At 42.8% G+C, this 24,589-nt stretch overlaps 1 protein-coding gene across 1 annotated transcript in view; it reads right to left on the bottom strand.

Moving 5' to 3' along the window:
* Window positions 1-24,589, bottom strand: part of LOC115464835 (nuclear receptor subfamily 2 group E member 1) — a 106,562-nt gene that overhangs the window by 72,957 nt on the left and 9,016 nt on the right. Inside the window, exons 3-4 of the mRNA XM_030195194.1 lie at window positions 20,110-20,197; window positions 951-1,186 (exon numbers count right to left, since the gene is read on the bottom strand). Of these exons, the coding sequence (XP_030051054.1) occupies window positions 951-1,186; window positions 20,110-20,197 (324 nt within the window). The remainder of the gene's footprint in view (window positions 1-950; window positions 1,187-20,109; window positions 20,198-24,589) is intronic.

Genomic DNA, 24,589 nt, shown 5'->3' with positions numbered 1-24,589 from the left:
CCAGTACGGCAATACTTATATTCTTATTAGTGCTTTTTTTGTGCCGGTACGCACTGGTACAGCGTACCGGCACCTTTTTTCCTCCCAGCATCCACCCCGTATAAGAGGCTTGGACAGGCTTACCGTGACCTTCTTCCCCTGCTGCCCCCACAAGCGCAGGGCTCCTTCCCTCCTGACTCAGCTCCCCGACCCTCTTTTTGAGGACATGTCCGGGCAACTGGGTGGGTTTTGCCAATCTGCCTGTTTGTCCGGATTTCTGGACAAATGGGCAGGCTGGTGGGTGGGTCAGATTGCTAGCCTCCCCTCCCCTTACTTACTACTGCCCTGGTGGTCTAGTGACCTCTTCCACCTTCGGGGCAGGAAAGAGCCCCCTCTTTCCTGCCAGGAGCGCTACCCTGCATGCATCCTTTCTGTTCCTGATCTCGGCGCCAATTCAAAATGGTCGCCGAGAGTTGAAGTGACCTCATGAGACTTGAACTCTCGGCGGCCATTTTGAATCGGCACCATGATCAGCAACAGGAAGGATGCATGCAGGGCAGCGCTCCGGGCAGGAAAGAGGGGGCTCTTTCCTGCCCCAAAGAGGTCACTAAACCACCAGGGCAGTAGTAAGGGGAGGGGGGTGACGGGGTGTGTGACAGGTGGGGTGGGAGGGGAAAATGCAACAGGGGGCGGAGTGAGGACATGAAAGCGGGGGGGGGGGGGGCATGTGTCCTCCTTTTGAGGGACAAAGTATGGTAACCCTACACCTACATGATCTTCAGACATGGCCGACCTGTTATAAATTAACTTTTCTTTTCTCGCTCAGAATGGTACCAGTTATGACTTTGCACATCCCCATTGCAGATGTCATCCGTCACAAGCCTGGTCTTTGTGACATCACACACAACCGGCCCTGTCCGATGAACTCTGGAAACTCTGGGCATTTAATCTGGGTTCTGCTATGCACTGACCTTTGGGGTGGGTTGTGCCAGGCCCACCAGTGCCTGCCTCTCGGGGGTGCTGGAGACGGCCGCCAGCTCCAGGTTATGGGGTTCCAGCTGAGTCACCGCAGTGAAGAAGGCAGGAGCTGGTAAAGCTGCCGATGAGAAGTGAGGAGTGGATCCGTTCACGTCCTTGTGCCCTCTGAAGTACAAAGCCACCTGTTTCCTGATCGTTGATGTCCTGGGTCCCCTCTCATGCTGAACAGCTGTAGAAAGAATGAAAGAAAAGCGTCTCAGAAAATCCATTCCGAACACTAAGCTACTGGATCTCGGTGTCTCCGTGCAGCAGGACTGGTAAAGTCCCAAGATAACGATGTAGGCCCCTGCCTGGGTCACGAGCAGTGTAACAGAAGTATTACTCAGAGCCCTGAGTAAAGCACCAGCGATTTGTGGTGAGAATAGCTGACTGATTTAAAGCTAGCGAAGGCCCTAAGCAAGTCTAGTAAAAAGAAAACAAGCTTCAGAATCAGCAGTGTAAGAGTGAGAGGACGAGGGCAGTTCGTGGGAGGGACAGGTATTCACAACATGGTGGGAAATAGGTAAAAGTCATATCATCTGGATCCTGTACGTTCCACCTTAATTTAAAAAAAAATTATTTTAATTACACTGGTTTTACCATTCTCCTCTGCAAACCTTTACAATTTGTCCTTGAACCACAATTACATACAGGTTAGCTTATAACTTGGTGTTTTGATAATAGTTAGGATTTACAGCTCCTTTTAAACAGAAATTCACACTGTAATTCATATTTCATTCTGTTTGATTTTGAAACCCTCCCTTTTTTTATTCTGCTTTTACCTGATACTCCTTGTTTGCTAGAAGTTTTATTATACTAGATATGTATATAAGTTTTTTTTTTAATATTTTTTTATGTATACACACCTTTTTATGTATATGAATTTATTAGTTGTGATTATACTTTTTAGATTCCTGAGGCAGGTACTATTGCCAAAACACAGTGCCATGTTGAGTCAACTTTAATAAAGGACCCCTTGACCATCTTTAAATCTAGACTGAAAGCCCACCTCTTTGACATTGCTTTTGACTCGTAACCACTTGTATCCACTCGCCTCCACCTACCCTCCTCTCCTCCTTCCTCTACACATTAATTGATTTGTTTGCTTTATTTTTGTCTATTAGATTGTCACTTAGTCACCTCTCCCCTCTCCAGTCGGTTCAAAACTCTGCTGCCCGTCTCGTCTTCCGCCAGGGTCGCTTTACTCATACTACCCCTCTCCTCAAGACCCTTCACTGGCTCCCTATCCGTTTTCGCATCCTGTTCAAACTTCTTCTACTAACCTATAAATGTATTCACTCTGCTGCTCCCCAGTATCTCTCCACACTCGTCCTTCCCTACACCCCTTCCGGTGCACTCCACTCCATGGATAAATCCTTCTTATCTGTTCCCTTCTCCACTACTGTCAACTCCAGACTTCGCGCCTTCTGTCTCGCTGCACCCTACGCCTGGAATAAACTTCCTGAGCCCCTACGTCTTGCCCCATCCTTGGCCACCTTTAAATCTAGACTGAAAGTCCACCTCTTTAACATTGCTTTTGACTCGTAACCACTTGTAACCACTCGCCTCCACCTACCCTCCTCTCCTCCTTCCTGTACACATTAATTGATTTGATTACTTTATTTTTTGTCTATTAGATTGTAAGCTCTTTGAGCAGGGACTGTCTTTCTTCTATGTTTGTGCAGCGCTGCGTATGCTTTGTAGCGCTATAGAAATGCTAAATAGTAGTAGTTGTCAACAAAGCAAAATCACTATTGTACAGAAATTTCACTATGAAAAAAAAAACGAAAAAGAAATATCGTAGATTAGAGTAACATAGGGCTGGGCAACCTCTGTTCTCGGTCGCAACCCAGTCAGGTCTTCAGGATTTCCCCAATGAATATGTTTAAGATTTGCTTACATAGGATGGAATGCCAATAGATCTCTTACATAGTCATTAGGGAAAATGAATGGGTTGCAGTCCTGAGGATCGAGGTTGCCACCCCCTGGCATAACATCATTAGGGTCAATAGTCCAGAAAATACAGGGGGCGAGATTGTCGAGCAGGAGATGCTGCACCAGAGGGAACTAGAAATAACGAATCTCGAATTAGCTTTTAGATGTGCGTTCGGGTTCCTACTAACTTAAACCAGCTTGCAATCTAACTCGGAGCATCCTGGAAAACTGATTGATTTGATTATTTATATATCACCTTTTTGTGGTACAGGCAGCTCCTGACATAAGGTTTGTGCATTCCCCTGTTTACTTCTTCAACACTACCTACATTTATTTTTGCTCTTCTCCGCCCACTTACGGCGTAGAGGATTACCTCCAATCTGCTTTTACCAGTTTGTATATATGGTTTGAGATGCTTTTCTTTCTGTTATAGTAAAGGGAACTTTAAAACAATACAGGACCGTAAGACCTTTGAAGTCAGAATGATTAAATATTTTGACACCCACCAGACAGGACTTAACAAAGATCTGGGTTTTGCAGCCCATTATAAACCATAAAATTGTACTGCTTTGTCACCCTCTTATCTCCATGCATATCTCCCTGTCCCTCATCCACCTGATTGTCTCTCACCTACCCACCCCCATCCTGTTAGACTGTCACTGAAATGCTTTGATGTTTCACTTATATATACTGTCATCTACCAACATTTGCTTATTTCCGATCTGATGAAGAAGGGAAACCTTCGAAAGCTAATGAAGAAATGTATTAAGTTATGTCCAATAAAAAAGGTATCATCTTATTTTCTTTTCCATGTTTTATTTTGTTTGATTTCTATAGATTCTACATGGAATGTTGCTATTCCACTAGCAACATTCCATGTAGAAGTCGGCCTTGCGGATCACCAATATGGCCGCGCAGGCTTCTGCTTCTGTGAGTCTGACGTCCTGCACGTACGTGCAGGACGTCAGACTCACAGAAACAGAAGCCTGCGCAGCCTTCTACATGGAATGTTGCTAGTGGAATAGCAACATTCCATGTAGAATCTCCAATAGTAGCAACATTCCATGTAGAATCTCCAATGGTATCTATTTTACTGTCATAGTAATGCTTGAATGTTTTCACTTATATACACTGTCAGCTAGCACATTTGCTTATTTCTGATCTGAGGAAGAAGGGCAACCTTCGAAAGCTAATCAAGAAATGTATTAAGTTATGTCCAATAAAAAAGGTATCATCTTATTTTCTTTTCCATGTTTTATTTTGTTTTATTTCTATTGATTACCTTTAAAAGTGGACTCACACGGCTACCACACCTCTCTACTGTTATATTATGAAAATCTTTGCAATAAAAAAAATTTTTGAACTAAAAAAAAACCCCAAACCATATTGCATTCAGGAATTTCCTCTGTCCCTAGTAGGCTGACTACTACTACTACTAATCATTTCTATAGCGCTACAAGGCATACGCAGCGCTGTACACCATACACAAAAAAGACAGTTCCTGCTCAAAGATCTGAGGGTCCTGTTTCCTAAGCCACGCCGTAGGCTCGCTAGTGTTTTTAGCATGCGCTAATGCTAGAAACTCCTATACATTTTAGCGTGCCTTAGTAAACAGGGACCTAAGTTTTGTTATACCTGGGGCAACAAAGGGTTAAGTGACTTTCCCAGGGTCACAAGCTCCTGCGACTTTTAAAGTTGCAAACGTAGAATCCAGGGCAGAAGAAGAGGAAGCCAGATTCTCCGGATCCTATCTCTTTCTTTTTTTTTTAAACTTTAAAAGCCCCTGGAGCTGTGACCTGGTGGATCTGGCGCAATTCCAACAACCAAGGATAGGTTGAGCGCAGAGAAGTAAAGCAAGCCGGATCCTTGAACCTTACACTTTCAATTTTAAAAGCCTCTGGAGCTGTGCCAGATTATTTACATCATTTGTCATACTGACATAGCTGTTTACATAATTCCAAAAAGTTATCATTACAGTCAAGAGAGATAATGCATCACAAATTAGCCATATAGGGAAGGAGAGAAAGTAAAGACAGTGAACAGCAGGAATACTCATAAGGGAGGGAATTAAAATGGGTTGGCCGACTTATAAGCTAATTATGTCTAAGAGGGTAACTCGAGAGCAAAGAGCCAAAAAGACTGACATCCATAGTAACATCCAGTCTGCCCAACAAGATAAACTCATTTTACATGGTATTTGATACTTTGTACCCGAGTTTGATTTGTCCTTGTCATGCTCAGGGCACGGACCATAGAAGTCTGCTCAGCACTCTTCTTGTACTAAAAGTTCTGAAGATTCTGGAATCCTAAAGAGTTACAAGATTCCGGAATCCCAATTAGTAGCAACATTCCATGTAGAACCCCAAAGAGTAACATAGTAAATGACAGCAGATAAAGACCTGTACGGTCCATCCAGTCTGCCCAACAAGATAAACTCATTTTACATGGTATGTGATACTTTATATGTATACCCAAGTTTGATTTGTCCTTGCCATTCTCACAGCACAGACCATAGAAGTCTGCCCAGCACTGTTCTTGTACTAAGTTCTGAAGCTAACGTCGAAGCCCCTTAAAATTTACACTCAAGCCCATCCATATCTATTCAGTCACAATCAAGGCGTAGACAGTAGAAATCTGCCCAGCACCAGTTTTGTTTCCTAATTACTGGCGTCGCCACCTAATCTCCGCTAAGATTCCACAGATTCATTCCTTCAAAACAGGATTCCTTTGGGTTTATCCCACGACAGGAAGTGAGGAGTGGATGCGTTCATGTCTTTGTGTCCCCTTCCAATGTCATACCCTGAATCCCAAACATCTGGCCCCCTAGGTCCAGCACCATTTCTGCTAGCAGCAGGCTTCCACATTAACCCAGGCATTGTAACTTTATTTAACAATCATATCACATCTTGCATTATATTTCTACATTCGGGGGAGGGGGGGGGTGATTTGTAATCTAGACGCAGGGTAAAATGTACCTGCTGAAAGTCTCTCCCCTGACCTAAACCTGCTAATTTCCCCTGTTGTGATGTGTAAAAACCTTTGAAAATATATATATTTTTTACCCATGTGACATTCCATCTGTGGTTTGCCTAAGCCCCAAAGTGGATTACAGCCATATTATAGAACAATAAACCCTGCTCTGTAATTTTATATTCTGCTTTAACCACAAAGCTCAAAGCGGATTACAATATTAATATCCACTAGTACAATCATTTAAACCAACACAAAACATAATAAAATCATCAGCCATAACCCACATCTCAAATCCCCTCTATTCAAAATCTTCTTAAATCATTTAATAACATCTCTAATAAATCAGAATGTTTTCAAAGCCTTTCTAAAAATGTTGTGAGGTTTAACTCCTTAATTCATGTAAATACATTCTCAAAAAACAGGCTTTAGGCAGTTTTCTCATAGCGACCAGGACCCCAGTCATGGTTTGGCCTTATAGGTTCTACAAACTACATAGTACGAGTTCTGCTCAGCCTGCCAGATAGACCCAGCTAAGGTTGACCTGCTAGCAGACCCGGCTGACCAATAATTTGTAGCCTGCTTGTCCAAACCAACCACTGCCAAGTTGTAGGCTACTGATACCAATCCAGCTGCCCCATGGCCTGCAGTGTCGTTAGACTGAGCTTCAAGTGTGTCATAGTAGAGCATGGCAGTCGAAAAGACCAATCCGTCCAGTCTACCCAGTTAATTCTTGTCCGCACTGTTAAGGATATATCCCAGTTGCCACTGTTAGGATATCTCTCCTTATCCAGGACAGTTTTAGGTTTATATTTATTCATTTATATTCCACCTATAACTAAGTGTAGTACAGAGCAGTACGAATTAACACAAATCAATAAAACATCAAATGTTGTTGTTGTTACATTTGTACCCCGCACTTTCCCACTCATGGCAGGCTCAATGCGGCTTACATGGGGCAATGGAGGGTTAAGTGACTTGCCCAGAGTCACAAGGAGCTGCCTGTGCCTGAAGTGGGAATCGAACTCAGTTCCTCAGTTCCCCAGGCCCAAAGTCCACCACCCTAACCACTAGGCCACTCCTCCACTGTTGCTACTAATTGAGATTCTACATGGAATGTTGCTATTCCACTAGCAACATTCCATGTAGAATGTCCAATAGTAGCAACATTCCATGTAGAATCTCCAATAGTAGCAACATTCCATGTAGAATCTCCAATAGTATCTATTTCATTTTTGTTACATTTGTACCCCGCGCTTTCCCACTCATGGCAGGCTCAATGCGGCTTACATGGGGCAATGGAGGGTTAAGTGACTTGCCCAGAGTCACAAGGAGCTGCCTGTGCCTGAAGTGGGAATCAAACTCAGTTCCTCAGGACCAGAGTCCACCACCCTAACCACTAGGCCACTCCTCCACGTAAAATTAAAAATATACCCACCATTTTCCTGTGCATAATTTCCAGAATCCCATCTAAATAAATCTTCCCCATTATATGCCATATTGGGAAGAGGACCACACAAGATTACCAGCATATTATGTGCCCAGCATGCCTTCCTTCTTGTGTCTAGTCTGTTTATTTTCTCAGAATCTGCCTTTGCTAATCAAGCAGCGGAAGCAGTGGCCCGTCTCATCTCTCTGGGCAAAGTTACATATGCCCTCCAAATATCTAGCTTTCCCAACCTTGAATCTGCTCATGACAGGCTTACACCATCAGGCAGTATGGACTCTTGTGATTAGAAAGGAACCCAGTAAGTAGTAGATATAATAAGATAGTTTATTACAATCTTACCAATGGTAATACAGTTAGGTTAAGCATTCACATAATGGAACCGCATATCATGGCACGTCCTCTCTCTCTAGCCTTCTGGAGTCTCCCTTCTCTGTTCGTCTTCTCCTCTCATCTCCTTCTTCTCCTCGTCTCGTCTGAACTAATACTCCTCAAACTGCTGCTTATATACAATTTTGGCCCTATTCATTTCAATGGACCCCAGCTGTCTCAACAGGGCTCCTAGTCCTTATCAGTTGATCAGCATGACTTCACATATTCCCAAACCTTCCTGTAGCCCCCCCTTTGGATGTTCTTACCAGGGGTGCAGCTGACCCAGCACTATCTCTATGTAACCATAGCAACTCTTGCTTATGACGTCTTGCAGGTGCCAATCTCAGGATTGTTTATAGAGTAGATTGCCCCCAGCCTTGCCAGTTCAGCACTTGCCACAGTGAAATGTAATTGTGTCAAAGGTGACCTCTGATTTTTACAAGCTAGCTCTCTTTTGTATCAGAGATTATTCTGATTTTAAGAAGCCTAGCTCTTATTATGAGCCATTTGCTTGTAGAGGCCTAGCTCTTTAGCCTGAGCCATTGACCTGTATTTTACTGAGAGCAAGGGCGGCCATATATATACATTTCCCCTCTTGCCAGGCCCCTCAGAGGGGGCTGGCACACATGACTACTAGTGGGTGTGGCCGTCCTTTCCAGAGGGCTCTTAGAGTTCTGTGGGGGGGAATGTATAGGATTGAGGTGACATGGGTGCTCTGGCACAATAAGGAACAAGGCCATAGCAAGAGTCAGTATGTGGATACATAATTATATGCTGGATGAAATGCAGCATTAGGTTTCCCCTTTTATCATAACCAACCCAAGGGGCCCAACTTTCTTACACCCACCCCTCTAGGGCGGAGCTAGACTTGGAAACATGTGAAGTCAATTAAGTCTAGGTACCATACAATGGAATCAATAAGGTCAACTGCATATGATTGTGATTGATTAATATATCATGATTACAAAGCTGATGTTGGAAGGCGGGGGAAAGAAAACTTTCAATCAAAGTTTATCATTAGTCAAACTTTGAATGTGTAAATATAGCTAAAACTGGTGTTAATAGGGAACAAATATTTCATTTTAGCATTGAAAAAGGATTAATATTGGCCAAATAATGAATAACTACTGCAAATTCAGGAGCATTACAAGTATTGCAAAGGCTAAGCTATGGGTGTTATAGGCCTACATTGTATATGAAGGGCCTGCTGCTTAACCTGCAGTAGTCTTATAATTATGAGCAGGATAATAGTTTTGTCATTATCTTACTGCTAGGTGTAATGGATCTAGATCATACATGAAGGCACTGTTGAGTTATAGTGTTTTTGGAACATACATAGGAACATAATCTTCTTGTTCCTTTATACAGAATATGAAGCAAATATGTGTTAAAGAAATGAATTGATCTGCTTCACTTTCACTTGATGAGTAAGAAATTATCAACAGTAGAAAACAGTCTACTTAGTTACTATTTGAGGTATAGTGATGAAAGGTACAACAATTTAAAAATAGAGAGAAAACAATCTAAACCTGTCCATACAAATTAGCAAAATATAACAAACTAGAAAGAAATATGTGATAGTTAAATTAAACAGCATAAGCAGAATAAATATCTTCCTTAATAAAAGAGGTGTAGTTGCGTTACGGGCAATAAGAGTAAAAATGAGTAAAATAAATAGCAGTGGTCCTACATTTATGGTGGAAATGTAGTTTGTCTTGTACTGAGAGTAGTAACAAGGAGGCTTAAAACAAACCTCTGAACATAGGAAATAATGCACCAGACAACAGTATCAACACCTGATTTAGTAGCTAATTTGGTCTGCTAAGGCAAAAAGGTCTTATAATGCCTTTATAATGGAACCTATCAGTGTCAGTATTACTGGGAATATAAGTATAACAATGATTTCTGGCTTTAAATTAATTAAGTACCCCTCTTGATAGTGACAATAGAGGATGAAAAACCAAGGATGCCACCCACTTTAATCAATGCTATAAGTGGCATACCAAAAATATACAGGTTCTCTGATAGAGGGTCTGATTGTTGGAGGTGTAATCTGTTAATTTTAATTTGTCCACATCCCTGGAACATTTCAAAGTTATCAAACATGGACCTATTAGATCTGGTAGTCCATGTATCAAATATAGGGTAACAGAAAATATTTAATCTAGTTAAAGGGTCTCAGTTAGGATCATCATCCATTCCAGGATCCCAATTTAGGGAGTGAGTGGGACAGGTACCGTTCAGAGGCTCATTAGAGTGAGCAATAATCAAAAACAGCGAAGATGATGCAAAGAAAACAAATGAAAAAAACGCCCAAAAAGAAAAACAAAATACATACAAGAAAGAAAAATTTGTAAAAAAACAAAAATATAAACAAAATGTAGAAGTCAAAAAAAGAAAATCAAAAAAAGATGACACAAGCAAAATGAAAAAAACTAAATAAATTTATTAGGGTGATATGACTCATTAGAGTGAGCACCAGCCATTTAATAGCTAGGCAGTGTAATAAACTGAAGAACAACCAATAGCAGTGTTGCTCGTTGCCTATGGGGGCTGTTCTGATTGGAGGGAACATACTGATAAGAGATGGAGGAAGAAAGAGAGGAGGGATGGTCTGCATCATTGAGGGAACAAAGGGGGAGAAGGAGAAGAAAGCGGGAGGTTCTGGGATCAGGGGCAGCTTCAGAGGGGGAACAAGCCTTCCCCTCCCCCACAAAGCCTGACTGGACCATTTTTCACATATTTATTTTCAGGGCCAGCCCTAGGGTTTCTAGCGCCCTCCTGCAGTCTATTAGTCGGCGCCCCTACCCATCCAGGGGCGGGATCACTATGGCTCTGCCCCCACAGTAGACACACCCCTTTTACCAGCTATGGCATCATTGAAAATATTACACCAGTATAGAAGAAAAAAGCACACAGACCAGGAATTAGGAGAACAGACAGTCTTGCCAACTCTGAAAAACAATGTGTTATCAAAATTTCAGAATCTAACAAACAGATCCCTATTCAGACACTTGGCCTTGCAGTCACACATGTAGAACAGAGATAGCCCCTCTTCAAATTCTTCAAAAATTAACCTGAAATCCTAGGAAGTTAGACTCTGCATGCAGCACAATAGCCTTCCCATCCAGCACAGCTTAGGATCTAGCTAGGGCAGACTTGTAAGCTCCTTGAGCAGGGACTGTCCTTCCATGTTAAATTGTACAGCGCTGCGTAACCCTAGTAGCGCTTTAGAAATGTTAAGTAGTAGTAGTAGTAGTTAATCAGCATAAACTAACATATTCTACAATCTGAGTTGGACAGACTAACAGGAGTTACTGAAGTGGGAATGAGAGATAGGAGATTGGTGATGGTTAGGATTTGAAAGCAGCCATCTAGCCCTCCTGTCCTGTGAGTTGCTGTGTTGAGGGGGGGGGGGGGGGGTGGAAAAGGGTGGGTCAGGTGCAGCACTAAACAGCAGTCTCTGACAAAACAGGGGTCCAGGCTCTGCTGTGCTGTCTCTGAGCCCTCTCTGGGCTGGATTCCAGCTCCCGGTTTCACTCTCAATCCCAATGTGTTGAAGGGGTGGCTGCAGAGAATACTATGCTGCTGCTGCTCAGCCAGGCATAGTGAGTGCCTGTGCTGGAGCCTCCTCAGGCTTTCCTTCTTGCCCTGAAGCCACTTGTCACTAGGGGGGGGGGCAGAGGGCAGAGGTTAGCTGAGCTCCCACAAGTTATTTCAGAACCAGATTCAGTTGGAGCAGTGACATCCTCTGACAAACACAAGGAGGATATTTCTCTGCTTGGGAGGGGGGAGGGGACGGGACGCTTTGGAGCCAGACTAAGATGAGCTGCAGAGATTAGATACTGAAAAACAAAAGCCTCAGCAGAGCTTGCAAAGTGGCACCCTTGAAGGCAGGCGCCCCCCTGCAGTGCTTACCCTGCTTACCGGGTTGGACCGGCCCTGTTTATTTTATTGAGCTTTTGGACTTGGGTATTTTTCACAGGCTGAACTAAAAGAAAGTTCTGGAATGAGAAGGCATAGGATGGAGGTAATCTGAGGAAATATATCTTTATGGAAAGAGGGGTGGATTAGAGACCTGCATGGGAATGAGAATTGTGGGAATCTCATGGAACTGCGGGTATAGAAGAAGTTGCCACAGGACAGAAGAAGTTGCTGTGGGATTCCCATGAGAGTGAAGTCAAAATCTCTGGTGATTCCAGATTGAGGTTTGGAATGTACTGAGAGAGGCAATTGGAGCACCAAAATGAGGCTTGGAATGTACAGAGAGAGGCAGTTAGAGTGTCAGAATGAGGCTTGGAATGCTCATAGAGGCAGCAGGAACACCTCATTGGTTGAATAATGAATACTATCCCAGTAACCTTGGGAGGCTGTTGGGATTGGGAGGAAGAGGGCTGTGAGCAAGTAAACAGCATTGACTCCTGCGGGTATGGGTGGAGATGGAGGAGATTAATTGTGGGATGGAATGGATCTTACCAGGTAAGGGTGGGTATGGGTTAGATTCCATTGGGGATGAGCAGAGATGGATGAAATTTCTGTCCCTGTGCAACTCTCTATGGTGGATGCATGGAATGGCCTTCCTGCTGAAGTAGTGGAGATGAGGAATACATCTGAATTCAGGAAAGCAAAAGAGAGGAAGGAATTGTAGATCTTAGTAACTGATATGAATGGACAGATTGAATAGGCAATATAGTCTTTATCTGCCATCATTTTCGATGTTTCATTGGAATAGCAACAGAAAAACACTGCCACTAAACAGGTTGTCTAAGTGGATGGGGAGGTTTTGTTTTGGGGGAACCTGCAGGGTTTGGTCCATTTTCTTTTCACTGAGAAGGTGGGAGGTCTGGTCTTGCTAATCTGAATAGTGAGAGGGAAGGCCAAGCTGCAGCTCGTAAAGTTGGTCAGGGAGAACAGGATTCTAGGACAGGGCAATTCAAAGTCTTGTCTCTTCTGTGTGAAGGCCCAAGCAACTCCTTTCCTATCACACTTGTAAGCAAAAAACATCCATTTTCAGGCATTCTAGTCCAGTATTTCATAGATTCAGAGAAAATAACACTTCACAGAAGATCTGATGTCGCACAAATGCAGGATGTTCCTCAGAAATGTTCAGGGCTACTACTATTACTAATCATTTCTATAGCGTTACCAGACATACGCAGCGCTGTACATATTATACACAGGAACTTTAAAGGAACTGGGATTAGCTGCTGAGAATGTGCAGATGTGAAGCTGTTTAACACAATCGCAGTCCTGTTTATTTACTATGATACAAACACCAATGTCCACAACTTCAAATCATTCCTGAAGGACTGTGAACTAAGTACGTTCTATGAGGGTGCAACTCAAGAAAATGGCCATACGTTAGACTTCATGACTTCCTATCCTAATAGCTTGATCAGTTCATTCAAACGGAAGCCTAGTACCGCGGTCTGACCACTTCCAACTGGATTTCACCATTGATATCTGTATGTCAAGCGTAACCAAGCGTCTTCCAAATTCATCTCCACCACAGGTAAAATCAATGAGGTCACTTTCTGGTCTGAGCTAACAGATTCCCTCACGACTTCATCTCCTACACATGTATTTATTTATTTATTTATTGCATTTTGTATCCCACATTTTCCCACCTTTTTGCGGGCTCAGTGTGGCTTACAATAAGATATGAATAATAGAAATACATTTGTTACAACTTGGTTATGGATTACATTATGCAGAGTTGTGCGAGACATTCGAATATCATTAGGAATATAACAATGGGACATCAACATAGAAACATTGGAAGGAGACAATGGGAAGCTAAAAGGGCAGTGTTAGACACAAAGACATATGGAGGGGCATAATTGAACGAAAACGCCTATCTCCATGGGCGTTTATCTCCGAGAACGGGTCCGTGAAGGGGCGGACCGAACCGTATTTTCGAAAAAAATAGACGCCCATGTTTTATTCAACAATGTGTGAGCTGGGCGTTTTTGTTTTTCAGCGATAATAGAAAATGAAAGCGCCCAGCTCAAAAACGAATAAATCCAAGACATTTATTCGTGGGAGGGGCCAGGATTCGTAGTGCACTGGTCCCCCTCACATGCCAGTACATCAACCGGGCACCCTAGGGGGCACTTTTACAAAAACAAAAAAAAAGGTCAAAGAGCTCCCAGGTGCATAGCACCCTTCCCTTGTGTGTTGAGCCCCCCAAATCCCCCTCAAAACCCACTGCCCACAAGTCTACACCATTACTATAGCCCTAAGGGGTGAAGGGGGGCACCTACATGTGGGTACAGTGGGTTTGGGGGGGGTTGGACGACTAATAAGCATTAAGCAGTACAATTGTAACAGGTAGGGGGGGATGGGCCTGGGTCCACCTGCCTGAAGTCCACTGCACCCCCTAACAACTCCTCCAGTGACCTGCATACTGCTGCCAGGGAGCTGGGTATGACATTTGAGGGTGAAAATAAAAATGTGTGAAACATCATTTTATTGTGGTGGGAGGGGGTTAGGTACCACTGGGGGAGTCAGGGGAGGTCATCCCCGATTCCCTCCAGTGGTCATCTGGTCATTTAGGGCACTTTTTGGGGCCTTATTCGTGAAAAAACAGGGTCCAGGAAAAGTGTCCTAAATTCTAGCTAAAAACGCATACTTTCTTCCCATTATCGCTGAAATGCGCCCATCTTTGTTCGGCAGATAACCACGCCCCAGTTCCGCCTTCGCCACACCTCTGACACGCCCCCATAAACTTTGTCCGCATCCGCGACGGAGTGCAGTTGAAAACGCCCAAAAATCGGCTTTCGATTATACCGCTTTATTCGTTTTTGTGAGATAAACGTCCATCTCCCGATTTAGGTCGGAACTTGGGCATTTTTCTCGTTCGATTATAAGCTGGATGGTGTACATAGTTCCGTGAATAAGTGTATGATTGACTGGATTACGGGATGAGGGATCAGAAGTGGATGTATGTTGCATTGATGCACATTGAGTATGGACTCTGTGTTTTGGCTCTTTCCGTAAGTTTGTTCAAACAGGTGAGTCTTCAGTAAAATTATGTAAAATTATGTAATCTGTTAATGGCATATTTTTTTGATGTTATTGATTTCTATTCTTGTTAATAAGATGTGTAAAATTTTCCTCTATTACCGAGACCATGGAAAGATTCCATACTGTATTGATTTAAGGCATGTTATTTTTAGTGCTATTAATAATTGTTAGTTTTGAAGAACATAGAGGGGCATAATCAAAAGAGACGCCCAAATTTTGCTGAGGACGTCCTCGCAAAACGTCCCGGTGGAGGGGCGGGAAAACCTGTATTATCGAAACAAGATGGACATCCATCTTTTGTTTCAATAATACGGTCGGGGACGCCCAAATCCTGAAATTTAGGTTGTCCTTAGAGATGGTCATCCCTAGACTTGATCTGCCATTTTAAAGGCCCTTTGTGCTCTTTTTTTTGTTTCATCCCTAGACTTGGTCGTTTCTGATTTTTGGCGATAATGATAGGATTACTTTGGGTTTTCTTAATTTATTTTTTTTATTACGTTTGTACCCTGCGCTTTCCCACTCATGGCAGGCTCAATGCGGCTTACATGGGGCAATGGAGGGTTAAGTGACTTGCCCAGAGTTACAAGGAGCTGCCTGTGCCTGAAGTGGGAATCGAACTCATTTCCTCAGGACCAAAGTCCACCACCCTAACCACTAGGCCACTCCTCCACACTGAACCACTAGGCCACTCCTCCACAAATCACATTGAACCCTTGCTAGAGGGAAATTGCGATAAATAAACCTTACATTGACATTACAACTGCCTTAGTAAAAGGGTCCTTTGTGTAATAAAACAATAATAATCGACATGGTTTTTCTATGTGCTTACACACATTGAAGTATAACATACAAAAGATAGCACCTACTTCTAGGTAATATATTATTTTGGATTCAGGGGAGGGAGGCAGAGTTGTGATTTTCATGTCTATTTTATAAAATCTGAGTGGTCATGCATACTTGTCCACCACCTTCAGAGTAGGTGTAAATTTGGACACTGCTGGGGGTCTTTATAAAGGTACTTACAGAAGGTACCTATGTTGACTTTTTTTAAACAGGCACCTTTTGGACTTTTCACATAGACACCTTCTTATGAAGTTACCCCCAAAATATACTCAGGCTATTCATGTATAAGGCTGCTAATACACAGGAATAAATATTCATACTTACAATTCTCATCAAATAAACAATGAGGGGTATCATCAAAAAGGCCTACCCCAACGATCCTACATAAATCTCTTCACCCAAAACACAGCATGCCTAATGATCGTACTGGACAACACACAATCTTCATTCCTTCCGACCCTCCACATATACCTCATTCGATCAATATACAACTTTGTATTTGTTATCAACCGACTGGGCAAACGCCTTAACGGTACTATGTAAGCCACATTGAGCCTGCAAATAGGTGGAAAAATGTGGGATACAAATGCAACAAACAAATAAATAAATAAATAAAGCACTTAGACTTACAAAGTTACACAGTAACTTCACCCTGGTGAAGTAGGAAGTACTCCTGTAGCCAGGACCTGCCCACCAGGGGATGTACTATCCTCTCGCACCGAGGATATGTCTCCAAGTGCTGCCCGGGAGGGAAGGGTTAGGACAGCTGTTGTAGTTGGCAATTCGATCATTAGGCATATAGATATCTGGGTGGCTGGTGGACGTGAGGATTGCCTGGTGACTCGCCTGCCTGGTGCGAAGGTGGCGGACCTCATGCGACATCTAGATAGGATTTTAGATAGTGCTGGGGAGGAGCCGGCTGTCTTGGTACATGTGGTACCAATGACATAGGAAAATGTGGGAGAGAGGCTCTGGAAGGCAAATTTAGGCTCTTAGGTAGAAAGCTTAAATCCAGATCCTCCAGGGTAGCATTTTCTGAAATGCTACCCATTCCACGTGTAGGGCCCAAGAGACAGGCAGAGCTCTGGAGTCTCAATGCGTGGATGAGAAGATGGTGCAGGGAGGAGGATTTTGGATTTATTAGGAACTGGGCAACATTCTGGGGAAGGGGGAGCCTATTCCAAAAGGATGGGTTCCACCTTAACCAGGGTGGGACCAGGTTGCTGGCTTTGGCATTTAAAAAGGAGATAGAGCAGCTTTTAAACTAGAAATGGGGGGAAGGCCGACAGTCGCTCAAAAGTGCATGGTTCGGGATAAGGTATCTTGCAAAGATACCTCACAAACAGGGAAGATAGGGTTTCTGGATAGTGAGGTTGCACAACAGACCGTGGTAGGTCATGTGCCCTTAAATACAACTAAAGATCAGACAAAAGATGGCCAATCAATAGTGTCAAGTACTAAGCATCATGCAAATACGAACAACAAACGTACTCTGAAATGTCTATATTCAAATGCTAGGAGTCTAAGAAATAAGATGGGAGAGTTGGAATATATTGCACTAAATGAAAAATTGGATATAATAGGCATTACTGAGACCTGGTGGAAGGAGGATAACCAGTGGGACACTGTCATACCGGGGTACAAAGTATATCGTAGTGATAGGGTGGACCGGTCTGGTGGAGGGGTAGCATTGTATATTAACAAGAGCCTTGACTCAGATAGATTACAAATTCAGCAGGACACAAATCACACCTTTGAATCATTGTGGGTTGAAATTCCATGTATAAAAGGGAAAAGGACGGTGATAGGAGTGTACTACCATCCTCCTCGCCAGGATGAGCAGGTAGACGCAGAAATGATAAAAGAAATCAGAGACGCAAACAAAATGGGCAATTTGAGAATAATGGGTGACTTCAATTACCCAAATATAGACTGGGGTAAATGTAACATCGGGACACGCTACAGAGATACAATTCCTTGATGAAATCAAGGACAGCTTTATGGAGCAGCTGGTACAGGAGCCGACGAGAGAAGGAAAAATTCTAGACTTGGTCCTTAGTGGAGCACATGATCTGGTGCAAGAGATAATGGTGCTGGGGCTGCTTGATAACAGTGATCATAATATGATCGGATTTGATATTAGCTTTGAAGGAAGTATACGTAGGAAATCAAATACGTTAGCATTTAACTTTAAAAAGGGAGACTATGATAAAATTAGAAGAACGGTGAAAAGAAAACTTAGAGGAGCGGCTGCGAGGGTCAAAAATTGACATCAGGCGTGGATGCTGTTTAAAAACACCATCCTGGAAGCCCAGGCCAAATATATTCCACGTATTAAAAAAGGAGGATGGAAGACCAAACGACAAGCCAGCGTGGTTAAAAAGTGAGGTGAAGGAAGCTATTAGAGCTAAAATCTCAAATAGTAGCAACACATTCCATGTAGAATCTTAAACAGTAGGCAACATACATAGTAAACATAGTAGATGAAGGCAGAAAAAGACCTGCACGGTCCATCCATTCTGCCCAAGAAGATAAATTCATATGTGCTACTTTTTTATTTGTACTGTCCTCTTCAGGGCACAGACCGTATAAGTCTGGCCAGCCCTATCCCCGCCTCCCAACCACCAGCTCTGGCACAGACCCTATAAGTCTGCCCAGCACTATCCCTGCCTCCCACCACTGGCTCTGGCACAGACCGTATAAGTCTGCCCAGCACTATCCCTGCCTCCCAACCTCCAGTCCCGCCTCCCACCACTGGCTCTGGCACAGACCATATAAATCTGCCCAGCACTATCCCCGCCGCCCAACCACCAGCCCCAGCACAGACCGTATGTCTGCCCAGCACTAGTCCCGCCTCCCAACCACCAGCCCCAGCACAGACCGTATAAGTCTGCCCAGCACTAGCCCCGCCTCCCAGCCACTAGCTCTGCCACCCATTCTAGGCTAAGCTCCTGAGGATCCCTTCCTTCTGCACAGGATTCCTTTATGTTTATCCCACGCATGTTTGAATTCCGTTACCGTTTTCATCTCCACCACCTCCCGTGGCAGGGCATTCCAAGCATCCACCACCCTCTCCGTGAAAAAATACTTCCTGACATTCTTCTTGAGTCTGCCCCCCTTCAATCTCATTTCATGCCCTCTCATAATCTCAAATAGTAGCAACATTCCATGTTCCACTGCACTAACCACTAGGCTACTAAGAGAAGGTTAACGTAGAAGAGGGTATGGAAGACCAGCAATGAGATGAATCAATACAGTCACATAATGAATGCTCCATTAAAAGCCTCCACACACGAACAGGAAACAAGGTGATCTGCAGAAAGTTAGTTTATATGGCTGCCTGGAGTCAGCTTTGGGTTGACCTCAATCAATCAGTCAATCAATCCATCGGACATCCCTGCTGTTTCTCTCTGGCAGTGCTTAAATTTGATCTGTTATATTCTTTCAAGTGAAACGTTTATTACCTTGTGCTGAGATATCAACGCCCTCCCTCCTCTCTGATTTTCATTGACTTCCTCAGCATCGAATGGGTAACAATTGCCGACGGAATTAATTTTATTCACTGAATTGGGAGAGTGTTTCCATTCCAATGACTTGCTTCTGTTTTATATGGACAATCAAAACTAAATCAATGTGCAGTCAATGGTACTGAGTCACTTAGACTATTGTAACGGTCTTGCTGGCTGTAAAGAACAAATCATTAAAAAACTTCAAACTACCCAAAACACCGCAGCCAGACTTATATTTGGAAAGACAAAATATGAAAGTGCTAAGCCCCTAAGAGAAAACTTACACTGGCTTCCTCTTAAAGAACGTATAACTTTCAAAATATGTATTCTAGTGCATAAAATAATTCACGGTGATGCCCCGACTTACATGTTAGACCTGATTGACCTACCACCCAGGAATTCTATAAGATCAGCACGCAAATTCCTAAATCTTCATTTCCCCAGTTGTAAAAGTCTAAAATATAAAGTAATGCATGCGTCCAGCTTTTCATACTTGAGCTCACAAATGTGGAATGCTTTACCTCTTGACCTGAAAATTATTCGAAACCTAATTAACTTCCGTAAAGCTCTGAAGACACATCTCTTGAACATGACATACCATAATGATTCATGATTGGAACTGTAATTCTCCATCATATACTTAACAATTAGATTATTTTCTCCCTATATAGTATTGCCTAATTTATTATGAGGCATATTTTCAGTTGGGAGGTTAAGTTCCATAGGTTTCTATGGAACTTTGGGAGGCTAAGTGCTTTGAAAATATGCCTCTAAGTATTCCATGTTCAATATGTAATACCAATTGCATGTTCTCCCCTTCTGTACCTAATTGTTCATTATATCATCCATGTTTCTATATATATTACCAATTGTATCTGTACTCGGAAACGGCTTAGGTCATGACGGAAATTGTAAGCCACATTGAGCCTGCAAATAGGTGGGAAAATGTGGGCTACAAATGCAACAAATAAATAAATAAAATAACTAAATCAAAGTTGAGTGTTAAATTACCGTCTTTGTTCATGTTGACCTCTAGACACTTCTTCAGCCGACAGGCCCTGCACTGGTTCCTATGCGTCTTATCCACAGGACAGCCCCCCTGCAACACAGAATCTCTTTTCATTAACATGCAAAATAGTAGACGAGATATGATTTTAGAAGGAGCCAGAATATTTGATTTAACCTGATTGAGCTTGTCTCCTTACCCAGGTCCACCCAGAGAGGATAAGCCAGCTCTGTTCATACTCCACTGCATGCATGGAATTGTATTCCTACTTTTCTTTGAAGTAAATCTGCCCTGCAATGGAGCCAGACCGAGACTGAATCAGCCGCTATTGGTTTCAGCTGAGTGAGGCAAAGCCTTGGTCACTAAACCCCTCATCCTACCATAGGTTGCCTAAATGTAAATGCAATTTGCATATTTAATTGTATAGAATACTGCTATTTATTAATACACCTAACCAGTATTCTAGAATTACCTAGTCATCAGGGGGCGTTCACAGGGGAGGGGCATGGACAGGACATAGGCAGGGCTGACACGTGCTTAATTTACAGAATACTGTGAATTGTGTGTGTAAATTATATTGTGAGCCCAGTAGGGACAGAGAAAGTACATGTAGGAATATGTAAACTGCTTTTGGTTGTACCCCAGAAAGGCGGTATCTCAAAAATCTCATAATAATAATGTTACATAAGAACGTAAGAGTAGCCATACTGGGTCAGACCAATGGTCCATCTAGCCCAGTATCCTGTTTTCAACAGTGGCCAAGCCAGGTCACAAGTAACATAGTAACATAGTAGATGACGGCAGAAAAAGACCTGCACGGTCCATCCAGTCTGCCCAACAAGATAAACTCATATGTGCTGCTTTTTGTGTATACTCTACCTTGATTTGTACCTGACCTCTTCAGGGCACAGAACGTATAAGTCTGCCTGGCAGAACCCCAAATCGTGGCAACATTCCATGTAGAACCACAAAGAATAGCAAGATTCTGGAATCTCTAAAGGGTGACAAGATTCCATGTAGAACCCCAAAGAATAGCAAGATTCTGGAATCCCTAAAGGGTGACAAGATTCCATGTAGAACCCCAAAGAATAGCAAGATTCTGGAATCCTAAAGGGTGACAAGATTCCATGCAGAATCTCAAAGAGTAGCAACATTCCATGTAGAATCTCAAAGAATAGCAAGATTCTGGAATCCTAAAGGGTGACAAGATTCCATGCAGAATCTCAAAGAGTAGCAACATTCCATGTAGAATCCCAAAGAATAGCAAGATTCTGGAATCCCTAAAGGGTGACAAGATTCCATGTAGAACCCCAAAGAATAGCAAGATTCTGGAATCCTAAAGGGTGACAAGATTCCATGCAGAATCTCAAAGAGTAGCAACATTCCATGTAGAATCCCAAAGAATAGCAAGATTCTGGAATCCCTAAAGGGTGACAAGATTCCATGTAGAACCCCAAAGAGTAGCAACATTCCATGTAGAATCCCAAAGAATAGCAAGATTCTGGAATCCTAAAGGGTGACAAGATTCCATGTAGAATCCCAAAGAATAGCTAGAATCTGGAATCCTAAAGGGTGACAAGATTCCATGCAGAATCTCAAAGAGTAGCAACATTCCATGTAGAATCTCAAAGAATAGCAAGATTCTGGAATCCTAAAGGGTGACAAGATTCCATGCAGAATCTCAAAGAGTAGCAACATTCCATGTAGAATCCCAAAGAATAGCAAGATTCTGGAATCCCTAAAGGGTGACAAGATTCCATGTAGAACCCCAAAGAATAGCAAGATTCTGGAATCCTAAAGGGTGACAAGATTCCATGCAGAATCTCAAAGAGTAGCAACATTCCATGTAGAATCCCAAAGAATAGCAAGATTCTGGAATCCCTAAAGGGTGACAAGATTCCATGTAGAACCCCAAAGAGTAGCAACATTCCATGTAGAATCCCAAAGAATAGCAAGATTCTGGAATCCTAAAGGGTGACAAGATTCCATGTAGAATCCCAAAGAATAGCTAGAATCTGGAATCCTAAAGGGTGACAAGATTCCATGCAGAATCTCAGAGTAGCAACATTCCATACTACAAATCCCAGGGCAAGCAGTTGCTTCCCATGTCTGTCTCAATAGCAGACTACGATAAGAACATAAGAGTAGCCCTACTGAGTCAGACCAATGGTCCATCTAGCCCAGTATCCTGTTTTCCAAACAGTGGCCAAGCCAGGTCACAAGTACCTTGAAGAAACCCAAATCGTGGCAACACTCCATACTACAAATCCGAGGGCAAGCAGTTGCTTCCCATGTCTGTCTCAAGAGCAGACTATGGACTTTTCCTCCAGGAATTTGTCCAAACCTTTTTTTAAACCCAGATACACTAACTGCTGTTACCACATCCTCCGGCAAAGAGTTCCAGAGCTTAACTATTCATTGACTGAAAAAATATTTCCTCCTATTTGTTTTAAAAGTATTTCCATGTAACTCTTTGTACTTTTATTCTGCACCACTTAGGATTTTGTAGACCTCAATGATGACCCCCTTCATCAGTCTCTTTTCCAAGCTGAAGAGCCCTAACCTCTTTAGCCTTTCCTCATATGAGAGGAGTTCCATCCCCTTTATCATTCTGGTCTCTCTTTGAACATTTTCTAATTCCGCTATATCTTTTTTATTTAAGATGCTAATATTTACTGAATACCAGCCATTGAGCTGTTGTAAATGTGGACATGCTGATAATGACTTACATGCATAATTGCCATTAGAGAATAGACACATTACCCGCTTAATTTCATTACTTAAATAATGGTGCCCTGTTACAGTCTAGAAGTGCCTCCTAATTTGACTGCAATAAAAAAGATGTAAAGAAGGGTTATAAACCAGGTATCAGTGGAAAATAAAAACAAGGGAAAAAGAACCTGAACTTGTATTTGTTTTATTACTGAGAAGAAAAAGTTCCTTTGTTACCTGCTTTGACTAAAATCCATTAGTTTTTCAGGAGGTCACAGTGGTCAAAAAGATTTGTTTAATTCTAAGAAGCCAGTGTGTGAACTATAGTCCACTATAGTCCAAAAACACATGGGGGGGGGGGGGGGGGGGGGGGCTCACTCGATGTCCACTCTTCATAATATCCCGATGCTGTAACATTTTCACTAAATTTCAATATACATTATTTATTATATGTACGGGAACATTCGCCAAACACAGCCTCAGCTGCTGACTCATTTCATACGGGCAACTCGCCTCACCAAAATCGTCACTGGTTCTCCTTTTACTGAAGTAGCTGTTGAAGCCCTTTCCAGCCCATCCTAAATTGTATATGATAATCCAGTTTAGGATGGACTGGAAAGGGCTTTCATGGGCAGGTTCAGTAGCTGGAACAGAGAACCGTGCTGGGCAGACTTTTACGGTCTGGGTCCCACACATGACAAGATGGATTCGGATAGGATGGAATGTTAGAAGATAAGGACAGAGCTGGGCGGACTTCTACGGTCTATATCCCAGAAACACCAAAGAAAGACCATGATCAAGTATATATAACTTCACTGGCTCCCTATCAGAGAACGTATCAACTTCAAGGTCCATACATTAATCTATAAGATTATCCACGGTGAATCTCCGAGCTATATGTTTAATCTGTTTGACCTTCCTACCAGAAACATGTCTGAAACATAGTAACATAGTAGACCAGCCCCGCCTCCCACTACCGGCTCTGCTATCCAATCTCGGTTAAGCTCCTGAGGATCTATTCCTTCTGAACAGGATTCCTTTATGTTTATCCCACGCATGTTTGAATTCCATTACCGTTTTCATCTCCACCACCTCCCGCGGGAGGGCATTCCAAGCATCCACCACTCTCTCCGTGAAGAAATATTTCCTGACATTTTTCTTGAGTCTGCCCCCCTTCAATCTCATTTCATGTCCTCTTGTTCTACCGCCTTCGTATCTCCGGAAAAGATACTGAAACTTAAGTACATAAGTAATGCCACACTGGGAAAAGACCAAGGGTCCATCGAGCCCAGCATCCTGTCCACGACAGCGGCCAATCCAGGCCAAGGGCACCTGGCAAGCTTCCCAAATGTACAAACATTCTATACATGTTATTCCTGGAATTGTGGATTTTTCCCAAGTCCATTAGTAGTGGTTTATGGACTTGTCCTTTAGGAAACTGTCTAACCCCTTTTTAAACTAACCGCCTTCACCGCGTTCTCCGGTAACGAATTCCAGAGTTTAATTATGCGTTGGGTGAAGAAAAAGTTTATCCGATTTGTTTTAAATTTACTACACTGTAGTTTCATCGCATGCCCCCTCGTCCTAGTGTTTTTGGAAAGCGTGAACAGACGCTTCACATCCACCTGTTCCACTCCACTCATTATTTTATATACCTCTATCACTTCACGCACTTACCTCAATCTACATTACCCCAATTGCAAAGGACTCAGATATAAAATCTATTATGGATCCAATTTCTCCTTCTTAGGTAGCCAACTCTGCAATGCCCTC

This window comes from Microcaecilia unicolor, chromosome 3 (assembly GCF_901765095.1).
Source record: "Microcaecilia unicolor chromosome 3, aMicUni1.1, whole genome shotgun sequence".
In the NCBI taxonomy this organism is placed as follows: Eukaryota; Metazoa; Chordata; class Amphibia; order Gymnophiona; family Siphonopidae; genus Microcaecilia; species Microcaecilia unicolor.
Note: the sequence above shows the minus strand (reverse complement) of the source record. Positions and strands in the feature narration are given on the sequence as shown.